The sequence below is a fragment of the Podarcis melisellensis genome, assembly GCF_964234715.1.
Source record: "Podarcis melisellensis genome assembly, chromosome: 8".
NCBI classification, from domain to species: Eukaryota; Metazoa; Chordata; class Lepidosauria; order Squamata; family Lacertidae; genus Podarcis; species Podarcis melisellensis.
In genome coordinates, this window is record NC_138540.1 from 88334403 (window position 1) to 88357070 (window position 22668).

At 51.2% G+C, this 22668-nt stretch overlaps 1 protein-coding gene across 1 annotated transcript in view; it reads left to right on the plus strand.

The window, feature by feature from the left end:
• The window catches only part of LOC309375981 (leucine-rich repeat and fibronectin type III domain-containing protein 1-like protein), a 64019-nt gene that overhangs the window by 17987 nt on the left and 23364 nt on the right, over nucleotides 1-22668 (plus strand). The window contains exon 2 of the mRNA XM_081922073.1: nucleotides 20743-22156. Coding sequence (XP_081778199.1) covers nucleotides 20766-22156 — 1391 coding nt within the window. The 5' untranslated portion in view covers nucleotides 20743-20765. The remainder of the gene's footprint in view (nucleotides 1-20742; nucleotides 22157-22668) is intronic.

A 22668-nucleotide genomic window follows, 5' to 3' on the forward strand; every position in this document is an offset into this window, starting at 1 on the left:
AAAATGGCAAAGGAGTTGATTTTATATTATTTTTAAAGTTAGGTAACTTCCCTGAGCTGTCAAGTTGAAAGGAAACACTCAGGCACAATATCTGTAACATTTAAAGATGTGCCCCACCCGTAATTTCCATGACACCCCGAAAAAGCTCAATATTTTTGCCCTGGACCCCTAAAAAACGTGGCTTTCTCCTCCCTAAAAAAAAAAAGCTCAATGGCTTCAACCTGAACCCCCCAAAATGGGCCTTCCTCCTTCCTAAAAAAAGCAAAAAAGTCAACTTTGACTTGAACCCCCAAAAAGGGGGTAGATCACTGCCAGTTTTTAACTTCTGTGAGTAGATCGCTGTCTCTTGGACATTGGCCACCCCTGGACTAGACATAGCTGTCAACGTTTTCCTTTTTTTAAAGGGAAATTCCCTTATTCTGAATAGGATTCCTCGCGACAAAAGGGGAAAAGTTGACAGCTATGGGACTAGATGATCCACAGGGTCCCTTCCAGCTCTATAATTCTAATCCTTGTTGTTGTTTAGTCGTTTAGTCGTGTCCGCCTCTTTGTGACCCCCTGGACCAGAAAAGAAGAAGAAGAAGAGTTTGGATTTGATATCCCGCCTTTCACTCCCTTTTAAGGAGTCTCAAAGCGGCTAACATTCTCCTTTCCATTTCTCCCCCACAACAAACACTCTGTGAGGTGAGTGGGGCTGAGAGACTTCAGAGAAGTGTGGCTGGCCCAAGGTCACCCAGCAGCTGCAGGTGGAGGAGCGGAGACTCGAACCCGGTTCCCCAGATTACAAGACTACAGCTCTTAACCACTACACCACATTGGCTCTCGCCAGGCACACCTGTCTTCCACTGCCTCCCACAGTTTGGTCAAACTCATGCTGGTAGCTTCAAGAACACTGTCCCACCATCTCGTCCTCTGTCGTCCCCTTCTCCTTGCGCCCTCCATCTTTCCCAGCATCAAGGTCTTTTCCAGGGAGTCTTCTCTTCTCATGTGGCAGCCAAAGTCTTGGAGCCTCAGCTTCAGGATCTGTCCTTCCAGTGAGCACTCAGGCCTGATTTCCTTCAGAATGGAGAGGTTGGATCTTCTTGCAGTCCATGGGACTCTCCAGAGTCTCCTCCAGCACCAGAATTCAAAAGCATCCATTCTTCGGCGATCCACCTTCTTTATGATTCTCACTTCCATACATCACTACTGGGAAAACCAGAGCTTTAACTATATGGACCTTTGTTGGCAAGGTGATGATTGCCAAAATAAGCTTGGGACCGTTCTCAAAATGCTGGTCGAGGGGACTAACAGGAATTCCAGCAGCTAGTGGTTTGCCCACCTTGAGACGAATAAATTGTGCAAAAATAGGCAGGAGGATGTACGTTCATTTAATCTGCATAAGAAGTGCCTGCTGGATCAGACCAAAGGGGGCTTGTTTAGTCCAGCATCCTGTTTTTACAGTGGCCAACTAGATGCCTTTGGGGAAACCAGCAAGCAGGATTCAGAAGCATCAGTGAGAGCAGAGCATAACCTTTGATAGCTCTCCATAAATGTGTCAAATCCCCTTTTTAAGAGGTCCAAGCTTTTGGCCATCCCTGCCTCCAGTGGGAGGGAGTTCCACAGTTTAACTATGTGCTGCGTAAAGAATTCCTTCCTCCCTTCTGTGGGATGTGAAACACAAGAGCAATCAAGTACAACATTCCTAGAGTGAACATGTTGACACATGGGGAGAAATGTTTGTCAAGCCAGCAGGTAAACTTCCTGTTTCCTTCTGGGCTGGGACAGACTTCCTCTGCGTGTGACTAGAGGTGGGCGTGGCCTCACCTGTGCAGGTAAGAAAAGCATAGGACTGGCCGCCATCTCTCTCTCTTTGACTACATGCATTGAAGAAGCAACATCTGCTTAGCCAAAGATGCTCTCTTGGCCTTCAGCCCAGAGAGGACAGAGGGACTGTCTCCTTAGGAGATACTTTCCGGGTGTATGTTACTTTTCTAAGCTAAGTCTGCCTTCTGGGATCTGATTGTGAACAGAATGTGAGTGAGTGAACTCTTTTAATACTTTTATAGAAGACTGTCGTGTCTTATCTTTTATGAGGGAATAAGGGGAAAATATCAGAACAGTTATTATAGAGGCTTTAGCGAGCCTGAGCAAACGCATCCGCTGCGAGTTTAAAAAGGGGAATGTTACTCTGCTAAATTGTGAACTTGTTAACACATGTTGGAAAGACTATTATCAGACAATATACTGTATTTTTCGCCCTATAGGACGCACTTTTCCCCCTCCAAAAATGAAGGGGAAATGTGTGTGCGTCCTATGGGGCAAATGCAGGCTTTCACTGAAGCCTGGAGAGCAAGAGGGGTCGGTGTGCACCGACCCCTCTCGCTCTCCAGGCTTCAGGAGAGCCCCACCGCCAGCCCCACAAGCTCGGGTGACAGCGGGGAGGCGGAACGCCGCCATCCCGCTGTCCCCCGACTTGGTTAGAAGGCTGGCGGGGGGGGGGGGGAGAAGCCTGCTCTTCCCCGTCGCCAGCCCCGCAAACTCGGAGGACAGCGGGAGAGACGCAGTGCGCCATCCCGCTGTCTCCCGACATGGTTTGGAGGCTGGCGGAGGACTTCCTCCTCCCCCAGCCCCGCAAGCTCCCAGAGCGATGCCAAAGCTGCGCGCAGCTTCGGCATGGCTTCTGGGGGAGGGGGAAGCTCGGGCTCCCCCCGCCCCAGCCCCGCACCTGGGAAAAAAATAATAATTTCCCCCCCTTTATTCCCCCCCCAAATCTAGGTGCGTCCTATGGACCGGTGCGTCCTATAGTGCGAAAAATACGGTATCCTCTCCTGCATCCCTGAACATTCCCACACCTTCAGCTTCACTGCATCGTTGAATCCAGATTTTCTGGGGCTCGTGCAGAGCGCGGTTCACCTGCCGCGTCCTCCTAGCCCAGGGTCTTGGTGCGGTTGTGCGATTGACGGCGGCCTTGGCATGCGAATGCCTGTGCCTTTTGTTCCAGATGCTCTTCTCACGTGGCTCCCTGCCCTCTTTTTCTTTCTTTGGCATCCTTGTGGTGCGTTGCATCGCCAGTGGCGACGGCGGAGGAGGGAGGCCGAGGCAGGAAGGGGGAGGCCTCTTCGCGAAGAGAGCTGGTGACTCAGCCCCCGCTGTGGCGGGGGGAGAGATGAGGGCGCCACTCACTGTTGGGCATCACCTGCCCACAGGCAGATTCAAGCCTTCCCCTCCTTTCTGCGAAAACCTTGGCCTATCGTCCTCGTTGCAGGTAACAAAAACAAGATAGATACTTGCAGCAGCTTCCACGGTTGTCTCTTTCATGTTCTCCTCCTCAGTCTAAACCGGGAGTTTGGAGTGCCACCATCCCATTGGTCTATTATTATTATTATTATTAATAATAATAATAATAATAATAATAATAATAATAAATAATTTATTATTTATACCTTGCGCATCTGGCTGAGTCTCCCCACTGAGAGCCAGTGTGGTGTAGTGGTTAAAAGCGGTAGACTCGTAATCTGGTGAACCGGGTTCGCTTCCCTGCTCCTCCACCTGCAGCTGCTGGGTGAGCTTGGGCCAGTCACACTTATTTGAAGTCTCTCAGCCCCACTCACCTCACAGAGTGCTTGTTGTGGGGGAGGAAGGGAAAGGAGAATGTGAGCCACTTTGAGACTCCTTAAAGGGAGTGAAAGGCGGGATATCAAATCCAAACTCCTCCTCTTCTTCTCTTCCCCAGCCACTCTGGGCGGCTCCCAATCGAGTGTTCAAAATAATACAGCATCAAACTTTAAAAAGGGCTGCCTTCAGATGTCTTTTAAAAATAAGATAGCTGCTTATTTCCTTGACATTTGATGGGAGGGCGTTCCACAGGGCGGGCGCCACTACTGAGAAGGTCCTCTGCCTGGTTCCCTGCAACCTCACGTCTTGCAATGAGGGAACTGCCAGAAGGCCCTCGGCGCTGGACCTCAGTGTCCGGGCAGAACCATGGGGGTGGAGACGCTCCTTCAGGTCTACTGGGCCTTTGAGGCCATTTAGGGCTTGAAAGATCAGCAGCAACACTTTTCAATTGTGCTCGGAAACGTACTGGGTGCCATTGTAGGTCTTTCAAGAAGTGGATTTTGGGGAGTGTGACTGGTTTGCCTTCACCAGGTGCCAAGTCAAGAGGGTGCTGTGGCGGCCTCCCAGACCCCTCAAATCTCCCGATTTATTCGGGACATTACCTGGCTTCTGTTCCCGATCCCAAACATCCCGATTTTGCTTCCCTACGCTGGTCTTGCCAGAGCGAAGGACCGAAAGATGGAAGGCGTCGCAGGTTGGGTGTTGCACGCTGCTGGAATTTCAGAGCCCCAAGTCTGCCACTGCCCAGATCCTGAGATTTCAGGGACCAAACCTGAGACCTAGGGGGGCAGCCCCTGGTGATGTCATAAGGACCCCCCAGTGGAGATGGAAATTATTTGGGAGAGGGAAGTAGAGAAGGACAGAACCCAGAGAGTCTATGCTGTAATTTGCAGCTAGCTCCCACTGAGCTGAACTTGCAAGCTGTGTTGAATCAATCTTTCATGTATATATATATATATTTGCTCATCCGTAAAGTCAAGCGCTCCGGGTCAGGCCTGGAAGTTTGGCAACCCTATTGGTGCATTGAGTGTGCGCTTCCTTCCTTCTGTAGAATATGTCTCCTGCATTGGAGACCTGATCTCTAGAGTAGCCATAGTTGTTCGGAGATCTGGGAGTATGTTTGGAAATGGCTGTGGTGGCCTGGGTGTCTGATTCAGAAGCTGAACCTGAGGAGTCCCAGCCTGCACAGGAGTCCCCGCCTCCAGGGCCGGCTGAGTCGGGGCAGGGGCTTGAATCTGAAGGGCCCTCACCTGTGCCGGATCCTCAGGAGCAGATACCAGATGTATTCACTCTGGCTCCGGAGGTGATGGAGGACCCATTGCCCTCAGGTCCTCCACTCTCAGCCCTGTCAGGGGAAGGTGAAGCTGCTCCTGGGTCCAGTAACCCTCCAGCCTCTCCTGAGCTGCAGAGGCTCAGGGCAGAGAGGCGGAGGGAACGAAGTTCTCGCAGGAGGAGTGCTGTGCTCGCCTCCAGGCCAGGAGAGGCGAGTCACCTGTGGGCCGGGACCACCCCTGGCTTCAGAGGAAATAAAGGCCAGTCAGCCCAGTCCCAGGTTGCGGGAGCAACGTCATTGGAAACCTGTTTCTGCCAGCACCCAGACCTGTTCTTCCAGAGTTCCCGACCTTGCCCGGCTCCTCGCTTTGGACCCCACTTCACCCTTGGTGGACAGTCTCCAGACCCTCAACCCAGGACTGGACTCTGACCACGCCTCACGGTAACCTCCCCCCGGGGCCAGCACACAGGCATAATTTTTCATCGCAGGCCAGGCTACCAAAAAAAGCCGTCTCGAAGGGCTAATGGTACATGACACCGGAGAATCTCCACGTGATTCATATGAATTTAGACGATGGATGCCGGAGCCGTGAATGTGAATCAATCTTGCTCTTATCGACTCGTGCAAAGACGGCATCTGTGCATTGCGAGAGAACTAATATTGTCTGGGACCGTTGCCACCTGACTCTTGTTACGAGAAATATTGGAGAAAGCCTGGCATCCCTGTTGGGCCGGAATCAGAGTTGGGGAAAACCTGTCTCTCCCCATTCACCTTAGTAAACGTCCGGGAGGATGGGAATTGTAATCTGGGGTGGTGGCGAGGGCTGTAGAGCACTTGGCTTGCATGCAAAAGGTCCTGGGCTCAACCCCAGACATCTCCAGGTAGAGCTGGGAGAGGCCCCTGCCTGCGACCAGCTGCTGCCAGTCAGTGTATACAGTAAGTACCATAGCTGTCAACCGTCCCTTATTTGGCGAGAAAGTCCCTTATCCCAGGGCCGTGCCCCACTGCTGTCCCTTATTGATGATGTCCCTTAAATTTCCCGGATTTCAAAGGAAGCAGCTCCTCTCCCTCCCTCCCTGCCAGCCAGGGAGGAGGGAGGCTCCAACTGTGTTGCTTGGCTGCCCGGCCCGCCCCCCTCCGGCCTCCTCTCACCAGCCTCAGCCCCCGGGAGCCCCTTCCCGCCAGGAGCCTTGGGCCCTTCTGCCGCCATCCTCCTCACGGCCGCCTGGGGCCTCCCCTCTGCCCATCGCCGCCATTCCCGTTAGTACTGCAGCTATGCCACCGAAGGACCCGGATGAGTTGGGCAGCCTGGCGCGGCCTATGAATTGCTGAGGTGCCTTGAGAGGAGAGCGAGGGCAACCATAGAGAAAGCAGTTCAGAGAGAGGAGGAAGAGGAGGCGGAGGTGCTGGCAGGTGTTCCAAGGGCTACAAGGGAAGGACCGCAAGCGCTTCTCCCATAGATTAGTAGTGGTAGACTAGCATAGATGGTCTGATCTGCGGGTTTATTTCAGGTGCTATTTCCCCCCCCCCTTCCTCCCGCCCCACCTGATGGAACTGAGAGCTGCAGATGGAGCACGAGAGAAAAGATGCAGAACTGCAGCAGCATCTTTGTAACTTGGACTTCGTTTTGCGAGAAAAGTGGTTGCTGCTTGTAGTTATTTAATTGCAGTGTTTCATCGGCTGATGTCTTGAGCAGCAACCTCTGGAAACGAAGGGCTAAAAACCGGCGCAGCTCTCCAAAATTATCTGGTCCCTTTTAACTTCGTATTTCAGCTGGTTGACTAAAGTCCCTTATTTTGGCTGCTGATCCCTTATTTTCGAGGCTGCTGGTCCCTTATTTTCAAATCTGTAAGTTGACAGCTATGGACAGTACTGAGTGAGATGAACCAGTGGTCTTCCTTGGTGTAGGGCAGGTTCCTGTCCAGGGGACTGGTGGCTGCCCATCCTTGGAGAAGGCCATTCTGGCAAATCTGTACAGGCTGCATAAGAGGCTTGAAAGAAGGCATGATAAAGTAACAGAGAGAGAGACAGTGTGGTGCAGTGGTTAGAGTGTTCCTGGGAGAGACTGGCTGGATGCAGAGGAGTGGTGGGAGAGCTGGGAGCCCCCAGGGGAAGAAGGCTCAGAGCCAGGGGATTGGTGGTGGGATGGCAATGAAGGATCAGAGGGAGAAGAGGGAGCAGGAGGTGTTGGAAGCCAAAGGGGCAGTAGGGTTCAGTGAGCAGGAAGAGGCTGAGGGGCCATGTGCTGGTCCTGAGGGCTAACCGTGCGGCGAGGTCCGAGTTCAGTCCAAGGTCGAGGGTGCGGTATGGAGGCTGTCCGTCAAAGCTGAAGCTGGGTCCAAGGCAGGGAGTCGGGTGAGGTCAGGAACTCTGGCAGAAGAGCAGGACAGGGTTCAGGCAGGAACAGGCTACCAACAATGTTGCTCCACAACCTGGGACTGGGGCTGGCTGGCTTTTATCTGCCCCGAGGCATAGGGCGGCCCCGGTCCACAGGTGACTCGCCTCTCCTGGCCTGGAGGCAAGCCCTTCTCCTGCAAGAACTTAGTTCCCTCCGCCTCTCTGCCCTGAGCCTCTGCAGCTCAGGAGAGGCTGGAGGGTTACCGGACCCAGAGGCAACCCCAGCTTCCTCTGATGGGGCTGAGAGTGGAGCACCTGCAGGCAATGGGTCCTCCATCACCTCAGGAGCCAGAGCAGACTCAGCTGGTGCCTGCACCTGAGGATCCAGCACAGGTGAGGACCCTTCAGGCTCAGGCCCCAGCTGGTTCTGGGGGCGGGGAATCCTGTGCAGGCTGGGATTCCTCGGGTTCAGTATCCGAGTCCGAATCCCAGGCCATCCCAGGCCAGGAGACAGATGAAGCATCTCTGCTGAAGAATCCAGGGAGTCTCCCCCTCCTGCTGGCTCCCCACTGGTCACCCAGAACCAGAAGAGATATGAAGAGGGTGGAGCATAGGCGGATAGGCAAAGAGGTCTCAGACTGGGAAGGACCCAGGGGAGGAGGAGTCTTAGAGAGCAGTGGGAAGGCAAGGACCTCCAGCCCCCCAACTGCCTCATTGAGGCAAAGGCCACTGGGAAGGGCTGCTGTGACCACTAGGACCGAGCTATTCAGTTACTTTGAATAAAGAGTTAACTTCATGGACATTGGGCGTTTTATTGTTCTGTTGCTGACCCATGCCTGACTCCACCTCCGGACACTAGAGTTCAAATTGCCCTACTTGGCCATGAAGTCACTGCCTCTCAGCCTAGCCTTCCTCACAGGGGATTAAATGAGGAGTGCGGAGAGGGAGGACCATGTCCCCTTGAGCTCCTTGGAGGTGGGATCTAAATGCAATTTAAAAAAAATATGGTTAATTCTTGGCATACTAGAACGGCTTCTTTAAAAGACAGGGAGTGCAGAATACAGTGGTACCTCAGGCTAAGTACTTAATTTGTTCCGGAGGTCCGTACTTAACCTGAAACTGTTTTTAACCTGAAGCACCACTTTAGCTAATGGGGCCTCCTGCTGCTGCTGCACCGCCGGAGCACGATTTCTGTTCTCATCCTGGAGCAAAGTTCTTAACCCGAGGTACTATTTCTGGGTTGGCGTAGTCTGTAACCTGAAGCGTATGTAACCTGAAGCGTATGTAACCTGAAGCGTATGTAACCTGAGGTACCACTGTACATATTTATGAAAAGTGTGCGTAACCATACAGCTGAATATCTCGGAGACAGAGGATGGGTAGGACTTCCAAAGGAACGAGGGGGCGGAACAAACCTTTCTCTGTAATTGCATTTTTAAAGAAAATCAAACCAGGCGTAAATAAATAAAACTTTGACTAGGAGGAGAATGTAGAGGGAAATGCAGAGCAAGTGTCACCAAGCCTGCAAATGCCGTTCTGTGTACATAGACAACGTCGGGGAGCAGAGTTTGATCTTTAAAAATAAATAAATAAATATTTGATATTGGGTAATTTGAGATTAATTAAATCGATAATGGGTATTTGCTAGATTCTTCCTCTTCTGTTTGTTCTCTGCGTGTTTGGTCATGAAATAGTAATCTCGCTGGATGTTCGCTGGCTTGGTGTTTGTTGTTCCGCGATGGCGGATATTTTTAATGATGTTGTGGCTTTCAAGGCCTGCTTAGATGCTGGGAACTGGATCTGGAAACAACAACAACGAATATTTATTTATACCCCGCCCGTTCTGGGTGGCTCCCAACAGAATACAGTGGTACCTTGGTTCTCAAACTCAATCCGTTCCGAAAGTAAGTTCCAAAACAAAAGCGTTCCAAAACCAAGCCGCGCTTTTCCATAGAAAGCAATGCAAAATGGATTAATCTGTTCCAGACTTTTAAAAACAACCCCTAAAACGGCAATTTAACATGAATTTTACGATCTAGCGAGACCATTGATCCATAAAATGAAAGCAATAAAACTGGGTTGCCCACAATTATGTGTCTAGATTCCACCTTAGCTTTTTTCTGTATGTGCAGAGCCCTTCTTGCACCTTATCAGAATTTTTTGCCCGCCGCTCTAGCATTCAGTGTTAGGTAAAGGTTAAGGGACCCCCAACCATTAGGTCCAGTCATGGCCGACTTAGGGGCTGTGGCGCTCATCTCGCTTTACTGGCTGAGGGAGCTGGCGTACAGCTTCCGGGTCATGTGGCCAGCATGACTAAGCCACTTCTGGCGAACCAGAGCAGCGCACGGAAAGGCTGTTTCCCTTCCCGCCGGAGTGGTACCTAGTTATCTATTTGCACTTTGTGCTTTCGAACTGCTAGGTTGGCAGGAGCAGGGACCGAGCAATGGGAGCTCTCCCCGTCGCGGGGATTCGAACCGCCGACCTTCTGATCGGCAAGCCCTAGGCTCTGTGGTTTAACCCACAGCGCCACCCGCGTCCCTTGCATTCAGCGTTAGGCTCCTGCTAAAGCCGACTCTCACCAGTTTTGCGGCCACGCAGGGTACCCTTCTGTACGTGAAACGTGGCCTCTGTTAATGGATGTTTCAGAATTTCTACCTCACTAGCTGTGACGGCTATATTATTCCTCCACCGTCTGAAACTGTATGCCTCTGAGGGGCAGTTGCTGGGAATCGCAACTGAGAAGAGCTGCTCTCGCACTCGGGTCCTGCTTGCAGGTTTCCCATAATAGGCATTTGGGTTGGCCCCTGTGAGGACAGGATGCTGTCGTAGATTGGCCTCCTTGGGCCTGATCCAGCAGCCAGGCCCTTCCTATGTCCTTAACCACAACGATTCCAGCAGCTGGGATAAAGACGCTGTGAGCTTGGGTGTCCTTTAAATTTCCTTGGGGTTATTTATATACCTATTTGCGAAGTCGGAGCCGCTTTTGGATAATCTGTTTTTGTTATCGTGGAAAGAGACAAATGGGTTATCCAATTAAGGCGCGGGAACGCGTAGATTTGCAGGGAAATTGCGCTTTGCCAATTTGCAAGCGAATCAGATAAAACTCGATAAGAAAAGAAATGAACTTGAGGTACGTTCAGGCAAGCGGCCTCCTTAGAAACTTCTGGTTTGCCAGGACCCTTGGCTTTGATATCCACTTTCAGTGGCGCAGTGGTTCAGTGTGTCTGGCTATTAACCAAGAGGTTGTTGGTTCGAGTCCACCCAGGGGTGGCCATAGCTGTCAACTTACAGATTTGAAAATAAGGGACCAGCAGCCTAAAAATAAGGGATCAGCAGCCAAAAAAAGGGATTTTCCAAGCACAAGTATGTTCGGCTTCTGAGCCCCTCCAAGCCAAAGGCAGAAAGCCCAGCCAGCAGCCAAACAAAGCCTCAAGCGGTGGTTCCCACAGCGCAGCAACCCGGCAAAGGGGATGCAGCAAGGAAAACCACCGTCACCTCTCCGCTGGGAAGCGCTGAGCAAAGGCGAGTCCCCAGGCAACGCGGCCGATTGGATCGGCACAAAGCATGCAAGCTCCACCCCCCGTCGTTCTTAGACTCCTTATTGGGTGAGCAACGCAGCCAAGCAACACAGCTGGAGCCTCCCTCCTCCCTGGCCAGCAGGGAGGAAGGGAGAGGAGCTGATTCCTTTGAAACCTGGGAAATTTAAGGGACATCATCAATGAGGGACAGCAGCGGGACACGGCGCTGGGATAAGGGAATTTCCCACCAAATAAGGGACGGTTGACAGCTATGGGGGTGACTGTGGGCAGGAATTTGGCATTGCAGAGCCGGTGGACTAAATGAGCCCTGGGAGTCCCTCACGACTCTACCATTCTATGATTCTAATATGCTGAAACAGGTTTCTCTTCTGGACACTGAAGCTGACCATTGGCCCTGCCCTTCCCCTTCTAGCCACTAGCTCCAGAGGCTCGAGAGTGTGGGCTCCTCCTCTGGGCCTGCCTGGACCTTTGCTCAGCAAGGGGCAGGACTCGAACGTGGTGCCAGAGTGGGAGGAGAGCCAGCAGGACTGGCCTTGCCCTGCTGCTGTGTAGCAAGGCCGACTCCTCTTTGTCTGAGTCTACGCTCCCACTTGTCTGGAGTTCAGCCTACACTTGAGTAGGACCCTGGCAGAGACACATGCCCGACTGGCATGTTCTCTCCCTCCTGGTCGATCGTTCGGGAGCTTCAAAAGCTTTCTTCAGCCCAAACATCACAGCGACCAATGCCAACTGACATTGTGTCCTAAGTGTGCCAGTAGAGTCTGCACACCATGTGCGTGACAGACCTCAGCAATTCAGCATTTTGGCTAATCTACTTTGCTGTTGTTGTTGTTTAGTCGTGTCCAACTCTTTGTGGCCCCCTGGACCAGAGCACGCCAGGCACTCCTGTCTTCCACTGCCTCCCGCAGTTTGGTCAAACTCAGGCTGGTAGCTTTGAGAACACTGTCCCACCATCTTGTCCTCTGTCGTCCCCTTCTCCTTGGGCCCTCCATCTTTCCCCACATCAGGGTCTTTTCCAGGGAGTCTTCTCTTCTCATGAGGTGGCCGAAGTCTTGGAGCCTCAGCTTCAGGATCTGTCCTTCCAGTGAGCACTCAGGGCTGATTTCCTTCAGAATGGAGAGGTTCGATCTTCTTGCAGTCCATGGGACTCTCGAGACTCCTCCAGCACCAGAATTCAAAAGCATCAATTTAAACACTCACGGAGCACTGCAACATGGGTCCCTCTCTCTCTAGCATCAGACAGCAAAGAGAAAAAGAACAAAGGACAATAGTCCCACTTCATGGAACACAGAAACACAAATATCCTGTGTCCGTCACTTCCCACTCGGTGGAGTCAAAACATACACCGTCATGTGATAGACAACAATCCCATGACTGCAATCACGGAGAAGGAATTCTAACACCACTGTGACTCTCAGCTTCTAGACCTGTTCTAGAAGACTCTCCTTCTCCTGAAACGCCCCCCTCCCGCCCCCATCGCTCAGTCCCCTTGCTTCTAGCACCTCCCAGCTGTTTGGCAGTGGAATGGACTCCCTTGGGAAGTGGGGGACTCTCCTTCTTTGGAGATTTTAAAGCAGAGATCGGATGGCCATCAGTCATGGATGCGTTAGCTGAGATTCCTGCATTGCAGCGGGTTGGACTAGATGACCCCAGGGGTCCCCTCTAACTCTACGATTTATGATCCTAGCTCATTCCTTCCCCAGACTGCTCTGCTATGTCCCCAACACCCACGACCCGGGATCTAAGTCATCATCTTCTGTGTCCTCCATCCCCTCTTCATCATCCAGCCAGTCCCTGACATTAGCGGTATTTCACCACCCGGAGAACAGGACGCTGGACTTGATTGTATGCCCCGCGGAGGACCTTAAGGCCCACAAATGACAACATTTTGGAGGTTCCAAGTCGCAAGGTGGTTAGATTGGTCTCAACTAGGGCCAGGGCCTTTTCAGTACTGGCCCCGACTTGGTGGAACGCTCTGTCACAGGAGACTAGGGCCTTGCGGGACTAGCCATCTTTCCGCAGGGCCTGCAAGACAGAGCTGTTCTTTCTGGCCTTTGGTTTGGACTCATTCTGACCCTTATGTTTCCCTCCCCTTAGGGTTTTGGTTTATGGTCTACTTTTAAAATGAGGCTGCATTTTAAATTGCATTTTAACCTGTATTTTAAATTGGTTTTTCACCCTATTATGTTTTTTACTGTAATTTTACTGATATTAGCCGCCCTGAGCCCATCTCTGGCCAGGGAGGGTGGGGTATAAATAAAATTTATTATTATTATTTATTATGGAGCCTTGGCTCTAATGTTAATAATAATAATAATAATAATAATAATAATAATAATAATAATAATATAATAATAATAATAATAATAATAATAATATTTATTATTTATACCCGCCCACCTGGGTTTTCCCAGCCACTCTGGCTGGCTTCCAATCAAGTTCTAAAACAATACAGCATTAAATATTAAAAACTTCCCTGAACAGGGCTGCCTTCAGATGTCTTTTAAACTTATTTCCTTCACATCTGCTGGGACGGCGTTCCACAGGGCAGGCGCCACCACCGAGAAGGCCCTGCGTCTGGTTCCCTGTAACCCCACTTCTCGCAATGAGGGAACTGCCAGAAGGCCCTCAGCGCTGGACCTCAGCGTCCGGGCTGAATGACGGGGCCCTTCCACTCATTGACTCTGGCTCCCCCTGCTGTCGGCCTCCTGCCTCACACCCTCCCATGCCTAAGGAGCATCATCTCCTGTTGATTTGAGCTGTTTATAAATTGGAGCACTTAACTGGGGAGCTCCACAAAGGAGTAGTTTATGGTGGGCGGGGAAGGCAGCCGAACAATTGCACTGGGTGTTGCGAGAGAGGTGTGTCGGGGAATCGATCGGCGAAGGTCACACCTGGCGATTGTTCCGTGCCTCTGTTTGCGCTCCGCTGTTTGCTGGTTTGAAAAGCGTTGCCAATGATGTCAAGGCCCTGCAGATGGGATGAGAGGAATGAGCGTTGCGGGATAAACAAACGTTTTGAATGGAGAGCCGTGTCAATAGGAGTGAATCTTGAAATCCAATTTAGCAATTCAGAAAAGCAGGCTAGAGGAAGCGTCAGGTTTGTGTGTGTGTGTGTGGAAAGATATAAAAAGCCGGAGATGAGAGCTTTGTTGAATTGTAAATTGTAAAGTAGAAGGAATTTTCCTCTCTCCCTCTTTGATAATGCTAGACCTCAGGGTCACGCGGCAGAACTGAAGCAACGGCGGGTTCAGGACAGGCATAAAGAAGAATTTCTCTACCCGACACGTAATTAAGTTACGGGATTCCATTATGACAAGATGTGTTGATGGCCTCTGGCTCCCATGGCTTTAGAAAAGGATTACGCAGATTCTTGGGAAAGAGAAATAGAGAGCTGCTAAATGGATGTCTGGGATGAAAGTGCAGGGACGCCTCCCCCGCCCCGTCTCTGCCTTTCTAAACAGTGGAACACTTGCTTGGCATGCAGAACGCTCCAGGGTGTGGCTGGGACAGAAGAGGGCTGGGATAGGTAAAGGTAAAGGGACCCCTGACCATAGCTGTCAAGCGTCCCTTATTTGGCGGGAAAGTCCCTTATCCCAGCGCCGTGTCCCGCTGCTGTCCCTTATTGATGATGTCCCTTAAATTTCCCGGGTTTAAAGGAAGCAGCTCCTCTCCCTCCCTCCCTGCTGGCCAGAGAGGAGGGAGGCTCCAACTGGGTTGCTTGGCTGCGTTGCTCACCCAATAAGGAGTCTAAGCACGACTGGGGGTGGAGCTTGCATGCCTTGTGCCAATCAAATCGGCCACCTTGCCTGGGGACTCGCCTTTGCTCAGCGCTTCCCAGCGGAGAGGTGACGGTGGTTTTCCTTGCTGCATCCCCTTTGCCGGGTTGCTGCGCTGTGGGAACCACCGCTTGAGGCTTCGTTTGGCTGCTGGCTGGGCTTTCTGCCTTTGGCTTGGAGGGGCTCAGAAGTCTAACATACCTGTACTTGGAAAATCCCTTATTTTGGCTGCTGATTCCTTATTTTCGAGGCTGCCGGTCCCTTATTTTCAAATCTGTAAGTTGACAGCTATGCCCCTGACCAACTCTCGGGTTCCGGCGCTCATCTCGCTTTACTGGCACTGGGAGCCGACATTTGTCTGCAGACAGTTTTTCCGGGCCATGTGGCTAGCATAACTAAGCCGCTTTTGGCAAACCAGAGCAGCGCACAGAAACGCCGTTTACCTTCCCGCTGGAGTGGTACCTATTTATCTACTTGTACTTTGACATGCGTTTGAACTGCTAGGTTGGCAGGAGCAGGGACCGAGCAACGAGAGCTCACCCCATTGTGGGGATTCGAACCGCCTGATCGGCAAGTCCTTGGCTCTGTGGTTTAACCCACAGCGCCACCCACGTCCAGCCGTCTTCAAATATCTGAAGGGCTGCCACGTGGAAGGTGGAGTAAGAAACGAGGTTCCGACTACAGCGGTACCTTGGTTCTCAAACAATCCGTTCCAGAAGTCCATTCCGAAACCAAAGCATTCCAAAACCAAGGCACGCTTTCCCATAGAAAGTAATGCAAAATGGATTAATCTGTTCCAGGCTTTTAAAAACAACCCCTAAAACAGCAATTTAATATGAATTTTACTATCTAACAAGACCATTGATCCATAAAACGAAAGCAATAAAACTGGGTTCCACACAATCACAAAAACAAAAAGAGCAGCCAGAACAAAACCGCAAAATAAATAGCAACAGACAGAGCTCAGCATAACCCTCAAAACGGAAGTGTGGCACTCAAAACAGAAGCTTGGCACTCAAAACGGAGCACGTTCGGCTTCCGAAAGAAGTTTGCAAACCGGAACACTTACTTCCAGGTTTGCAGTTGTTTGAGTGCCAAGGCATTTGAGAACCAAGGGACCACTGTAAATATCAGGAAGAACTTTCCCTACCGCATGGATGGGAGTTCGCCTGCTCTTGATGGGGTTACACACTCCTTCTGAAAGAGCAGGTGCTTAGCTTGGGGGTCCTCCGGGATCAGGGGTCTCCAAACTAAGGCCTGTGGGCCGGATGAGGCCCAAGGGACTCGTTTATCCAGCTCACAGTGACCCCCGCTGCCCGCTCTTACCGGCGCTGCCCTGTGCGGCTGCCCACTTCCGGTTCGGAGGAGCACTGGAAATAGCTTGTGTGCATGCGCAAGCATTATTTGCGCATGCGCGGGCGTTATTTCCGGTGCACATCCGGGTCGGAGGAGGCCCGTGCACATGCGCACAAGCTATTTCTAGTGCTCCTCCGACCCGGAAGTGCGCCGGAAATAGCGTATGTGCACGCATTTGGGCACGTGCTCCCCTACCATCCGGCCCGCCGCGCAATCGGCGCTGGAGACACCGGCCCGAGGTGCGGTAAGTTTGTTGACCCCTGTCCTGGACCCTTTGCTGTTGCTTGAGGCTCAGTGGCCTTCCATCAGCTTTGGTTGGTGTCCCAGGTGCGCCTCTATCTGGACAGGGATAGTTTAACTTATGTTGTCCATGCTCTGGTTAGATTACTGCAATGCATTATACATGGGACTGCCCCTGAAGGCAGTTCGGAAACTTCAGCTGGTGCAGAATTCAGCGGCCAGGTTGCTCACCAGCATAGGCGCCGACTCCATGGGGCCTGAGGGGGCCCGAGCCCCCTCAAAAATTCGTTTGGGGGGGGCTCCGCTCCCCCAATAATTTAAGAAAATTATTAGTTATATTATGCTTTCTAAAATCACAAAATTATGTTGGTATTTTTTATTTTCCTTGTTTGACGATAGTTACCTTTTAAAATACATTCAGTAATGAGTTAAAACAAAGCCACTCCCGATCTAGAGAGGGGGTGGGGTTGCGGGCTCTCGACCCATCAACAATCTGGCGGGGCTGGCGTCAGCCCCGCGAGAAGCGGGGATTCCCCCTAGCTCATTAATATTCACCGCCCACGGCGGCAGCCAATCGGCTGCCACAAAGGGCGGGCCCTCACAGGTTCACTTAAGGTCGGGGCAGCCCGGGGCTCGCCCCTTTCGTTCCCCCAGCAGCAGCGGTTTGGAGGTCTTGGGCCCCCCCAATATTTTTTATAAGTCGGTATGGGCCCCCGCCCCCCCAATATTTTTTATAAGTCGGTATGGGCCCCCGCCCCCCCAATATTTTTTATAAGTCAGTATGGGCCCCCGCCCCCCCAATATTTTTTATAAGTCGGCGCCCCTGTTCACCAGGTCAAGACGGTTTGAGCATATTGCACCGATCCTGACCTGACCGCACTGGCTGCCGATTAGTTTCCAGGCCCAATTCAAAGTGCCGTTTTTGAAACTGATTCTGTATTTTGTGTTTTTACCTTGTATTTTTATGCTGCTGCAAACTGCCCTGAGATCTGTGGGTGAAGGCTGGAATACAAATATAATAAATAGGGAAAAAAATAATAAATGATGACCCTTTGAATCCCTTCCAACTCTATGAACCAGCTGGGCTCTTCTCTCTTTTAAAATGTTTTTTTGGTAAAGTTTTGAAGTTTCCTTTTGTAATGTGTATAAAACAGAGAGAAGGGTTATAACAACAGATGAGAATTTTGAAAATGAAAAACAAAGCTGTCCAACAGGGATATAGGATGAGTACAGTTGCTCATGAGTTAAAATAACAAAGGCCAAGTGGGGAATATTTTTGCCAGGCTGTGATGAGTGTTGGCTCGAAAATCAGGACCTCACTCTATATTCAATTGTATAAAAAGTGCATGCATTTTCTAGTCCCTGCTGAAACCTCAAATTATCCCTTATAGCTAAATTCCAGAGTGAGTGATAACAAGCGCCCGGTGTAAGATTTGGGGCTATTTTCCACTCAGAGGCTCCCAGTTTTTGGCCTCATAGTGATTAGTTGTGCTGCTTGCATTGCAGTGGGTTGAATAGATTGCCTTTGGGTCCCTTTCAGCTGTGCAATTCTATGATTAGTTGTGAAGGACCAACCACATCTGCTATTGGGTCCCCGGAACACAGATTCACACAAAGCGGCGAAACATCCTTGCAGGTTATTAACAGGATTTTATTTGAAGTGCATATATGCAGAACAAGGGTACAGGGCGATAAGTTCGCAACCTGCACACCCAGTCAGGGTGCGCCCCCTTTTTATAGATTTGCAGAATACAATACCACCTGATTTCTTGTGAACCACCTGATTTCTTGTAAACCGAAAGTTATGGCAACTTCCTATGTCCTTACATGGGCTTGCCCCCCCTTTCCTTCCTGCACCAGCCTCGCCACCCTATGAACCTTGACACATGTTCACATGTAAAACAGACCTCACCTGGAGTATTGTGTCCAGTTCTGGGCACCACAGTTCAAGAAGGACACTGACAAACTGGAACGTGTCCAGAGGAGGGCAACCAAAATGGTCAAAGGCCTGGAAACGATGCCTTATGAGGAACGGCTAAGGGAGCTGGGCATGTTTAGCCTGGAGAAGAGGAGGTTAAGGGGTGATATGATAGCCATGTTCAAATATATAAAAGGATGTCACATAGAGGAGGGAGAAAGGTTGTTTTCTGCTGCTCCAGAGAAGCGGACACGGAGCAATGGATCCAAACGACAAGAAAGAAGATTCCACCTAAACATTAGGAAGAACTTCCTGACAGTAAGAGCTGTTTGACAGTGGAATTTGCTGCCAAGGAGTGTGGTGGAGTCTCCTTCTTTGGAGGTCTTTAAGCAGAGGCTTGACAACCATATGTCAGGAGTGCTCTGATGGTGTTTCCTGCTTGGCAGGGGGTTGGACTCGATGGCCCTTGGGGTCTCTTCCAACTCTAGGATTCTATGATTCTATTCTATGATTCTATGTGATTTATACTAATAGCATTAAGAGGGGCTTTGTTCTCCTGCGTTACCCTCCTCCCTTTCAACTCGCCTCCTTGTCTTCAGTCTCTCCCCCCCCCCCCCGTCTGGGGCCACAATAACACCCATTCAACCTTGCTCTTATCTTTTACCCGCCTAAGCCAGACATTCCAAAGAGAGGCCCATTTTACTGTAACATTTAAGCAACAGAAAAAACCCTGTCCCTCTGGCTGGTGTAGAAACCTCCCCCCTTTGGGATAATATAGAACAATTTGGAGGTTTTTAAGCAGAGCTTGGATGGATACGGTTCTTCGGCTTTGATTCCCACATTGCAAAGGGGTCCGACTAGATGACGTTTGGGGTCCCTTCCAACCGTACGATTCTACAAATCATTGCAGGTTGTTAAGCAGAGGTTGGATGCCATCTTTAAGCGAACCTATAGCTGCGATTCATTGCAGGAGGTTGGAATAGATGATTCTTGGGGGAACCTTCCACCCCTAAAACTCTGGAATACTGAAGGAGCATCTCCACCCCCATCGTTAAGCCCAGAAACTGAGGTCCAGCACTGAGGGCCTTCTGGTGTTACCGGAAAAATCCGAGGGCTCCCTTGGACAAAAGTAAAGACACCAACCAGAGTAAATCGAAGCAAATCAGCAGCCTGTAGGCTTGGCCTTTATTGACTGTTGCAACAGGGTGCTCCCCTCACTTACAGGTGAGAGGAAAGACCCAGAAGAATAGTGTGCAAGACCTTATAAAAAGTTTTGAAATTCCCACCCTGTAGGTCAAGCCCACCCCCAGAGACATCATGCATACATTACAGAAAGGAGGGGTTGAGGGAGGAGTTGGTGGTAACCTGAGTGTCTTGTCACCTGGCTGGTTCCTCCCTTCCCCCCTCCCCATGAGCCACTTCCAGGAGACAAAGGGGAGTTGGCAGTTTCCTGCCCCCAGAGGGAAGATCTGATCATTGTCCTTTGTTTCAGTCCATGCTGAATCCACTCCCATATGCAAGTTCTTTGTGATCTTGATTGTCTTCTGTCTGGGATCATCAGGGTTGGCATAGCAACTGGGCAGGGCTTCTGTGGATGTGCTGAGACGGTGAAGGGATTATGGCTGACCAGAACCAAGCCACCCCCTTTTGATAGTCCTTGTCATATGGAATAAAATAAAAATGGAACAGTGCAAATCCGATGTATGGTTGATTTTTCTATGAATTTATAACAGAAGTGTGGCGTATGTAGTGTGTGAGTGTGAGTGTGTGTGAAGTTTGTACAAACTGGATGATGGGGGGGGGGTTCCTGCTACACTGGCGGTTCCCTCACTGAGAGAAGTGAGGTTGCAGGGAACCAGTATGGCAATCACACAGGGTCCCCGGACGTTTGACGGTCTATTGATCCCTGTGCTCGCATCCCACCACTGCCACCAACCCATTACTCTTGGGTACACACTGAGTCCAGACAGTTGTTAAAATTAAACCAAATAAACAAGTTTATTTTATAAGCATTAACAAGTTTATGGTTTCTCAGATAATTTTCTTGTCAGTTTCTTAACCTTAGTTTCTTTACCGGCCTATACCTTCCTAATACCTTCTGACTGATTATCTCAACTGTTTGACTGATTCCTCTTAACAGATTCTCTCACTCTCTCGCATCAAACTAGCCCAAGCCACAGGCTTATCCTCCCTTTCTCTTCTCTAACTCCAGACTGACTTCTTAACAACTGCTCCCCTTGGGCTCCTATAGGTTAGCCATTTTACAATTAGTTAACCCTTTCCTTATGACCCCAGTATGACGTCACACACCTAGGTGGGCAAACGCCACAACCAGGCAGAGGGCCTTCTCGGTGGTGGTGCCCGCCTTGTGGAACGCCATCCCATCAGACATCAAGGAAATAAACAACTGTCTGACTTTTAGAAGACATCTGAAGGCAGCCCTGTTTAGGGAAGCTTTTAATGTCTGATGTTTTATCGTTTTTAATATTATGTTGAGAGCCGCTCAGAGTGGCTGGGGAAACACAGCCAAATGGGCAGGGTATAAATAATAAATTATTATTATTATTATTATTATTATTATTATTAATAATAATAATAATAATGTGACCCAGCTGAGCTCCCTCCCTTCTAAAGTCCTGTGAGCTGCCATGGTGATGACTCCTTCTAACTTCTCCCCTCTCCCCTCCCTTTGTTTTCTCCGCAGTTCCTCTCTCTGACGGCAGCAACATGGAGCGGCTCCTGCTCTGCGTCCTGGTGGTGCTCAGCACCAGCCTGGCCCGTGCCCAGCTGTGCCCCAAGCGCTGCATGTGCCAGAACCTCTCTCCCTCCCTGGCCATCCTCTGCACCCGGACCGGCCTCCTCTTTGTGCCCACCGTCATCGACCGGCGGACGGTGGAGCTGCGCCTGACAGACAACTTCATCACCGTCGTCCGCCGCAAGGACTTCTCCAACATGACCAGCTTGGTCCACCTCACCCTCTCCCGCAACACCATCAGCCAAATCCTGCCCTACGCCTTCGCCGACCTCCGCAGCCTCCGCGCACTACACCTGGACAACAACCGCCTGCTGTTGATCGGCGCCGAGCAGCTGAAGGGGCTGCCCAACCTGCGCCACCTCATCCTCAGCAACAACCAACTCCAGGACATCTCTCCTGGAGCCTTCGACGACTTCGCCGGCACCCTGGAAGACCTGGACCTCTCCTACAATAACCTGGTACAGGTCCCTTGGGACACCATCCGCCGGCTCAACAACGTCAACTCCCTCAACTTGGACCACAACTTGATCGACTACGTCCCCGAGGGGGTCTTCACGAACCTTCTCAAGCTGGCCCGCTTGGACATGACGTCCAACAAGCTCAAGAAGATTCCCCCGGACCCTCTCTTCCTTCGCATCCCCGTCTACGCCAAATCCAAGGGGTCTCCTCTGTCCTCCCTGGTCCTCAGCTTCGGCGGCAACCCTCTGCACTGCAACTGCGAGCTGCTTTGGCTGAGGAGGCTGACCCGCGAGGACGACTTGGAGACCTGCGCCTCTCCGCCGGACCTGCTGGGGAAATACTTCTGGACCATCCCGGAGGAAGAGTTCATCTGCGAGCCGCCGGTCATTACCCGCTACACCGGCCGGCTGGTGGTGACGGAAGGCGAGGAGGCCATTCTCCGGTGCCGCGGTGTGGGTGACCCCGAGCCCTCCATCCACTGGGTCTCGCCGGAAGGCAAAGTGGTGGCCAACACCTCTCGGACGACGTCCTACGAGAACGGCACGCTCGAGGTGCTCATCGCCACCGTCCAGGACACCGGGGCCTTCACCTGCATCGCCTCCAACGCTGCCGGGGAGGCCACCACGTCCATCGAGCTGGTGGTCAACCCTTTGCCGCACCTCGCCAACGGCACAGCCCCCAAACTCCCCGAGGTGGCAGGGCCCTCGGATATCTTGACTCCGGCTAAGGGCGCCCTCCCCGCCGGCGCCAACGAAACGGGGGCCTCTCAGGACAAGGGGGTGTCGGCCTCGGAGGTGTCGGCCTCCTCGGTGCTGATCCGCTGGTACCCCCAGTGGCATGTGCCCGGTATTCGGATGTACCAGATCCAATACAACAGCTCCTCGGACGATACCTTAGTCTACAGGTGAGCATCGCGGGGTTCCCTAAAGTGACAGTTCTTGTTGAGTGTCAGGCAAAATCTCTGGCAATTAAATGAGGAGAGGCAGCATATAAGTGAGAGGATTTAGACATTAGGAGAGGATATATATATATATAGATAGATAGATATGTGTGTGTGTGTATGCTTTTACCGAAAGATATTCATGGATAACAAAGGTACCTATATAGCATCTCTGTTTTTCATTCATAGAGTCGCATTTGATGTGATACGCTGTTCACATAATCGAAATAATAATAATAATAATAAATTGTCTAGTAGCACCTTAGAGACCGACTACCTAAGGGATGTGGGTTAAACCACAGCGCCTAGGACTTGCCGATCAGAAGGTCGGTAGTTCGAATTGCAGCGAAAATTGTCTTGGCTTCTTTGCTCTTTGGGGCTGGGCCGGGGGGAACCTGGGCTTCCCCAGCAGCTCTGGGAGAAGCGGATTCCCCCCCCCCGATTTCCCCCTCTAAAAACTAGGTGTGCCCTGTGGT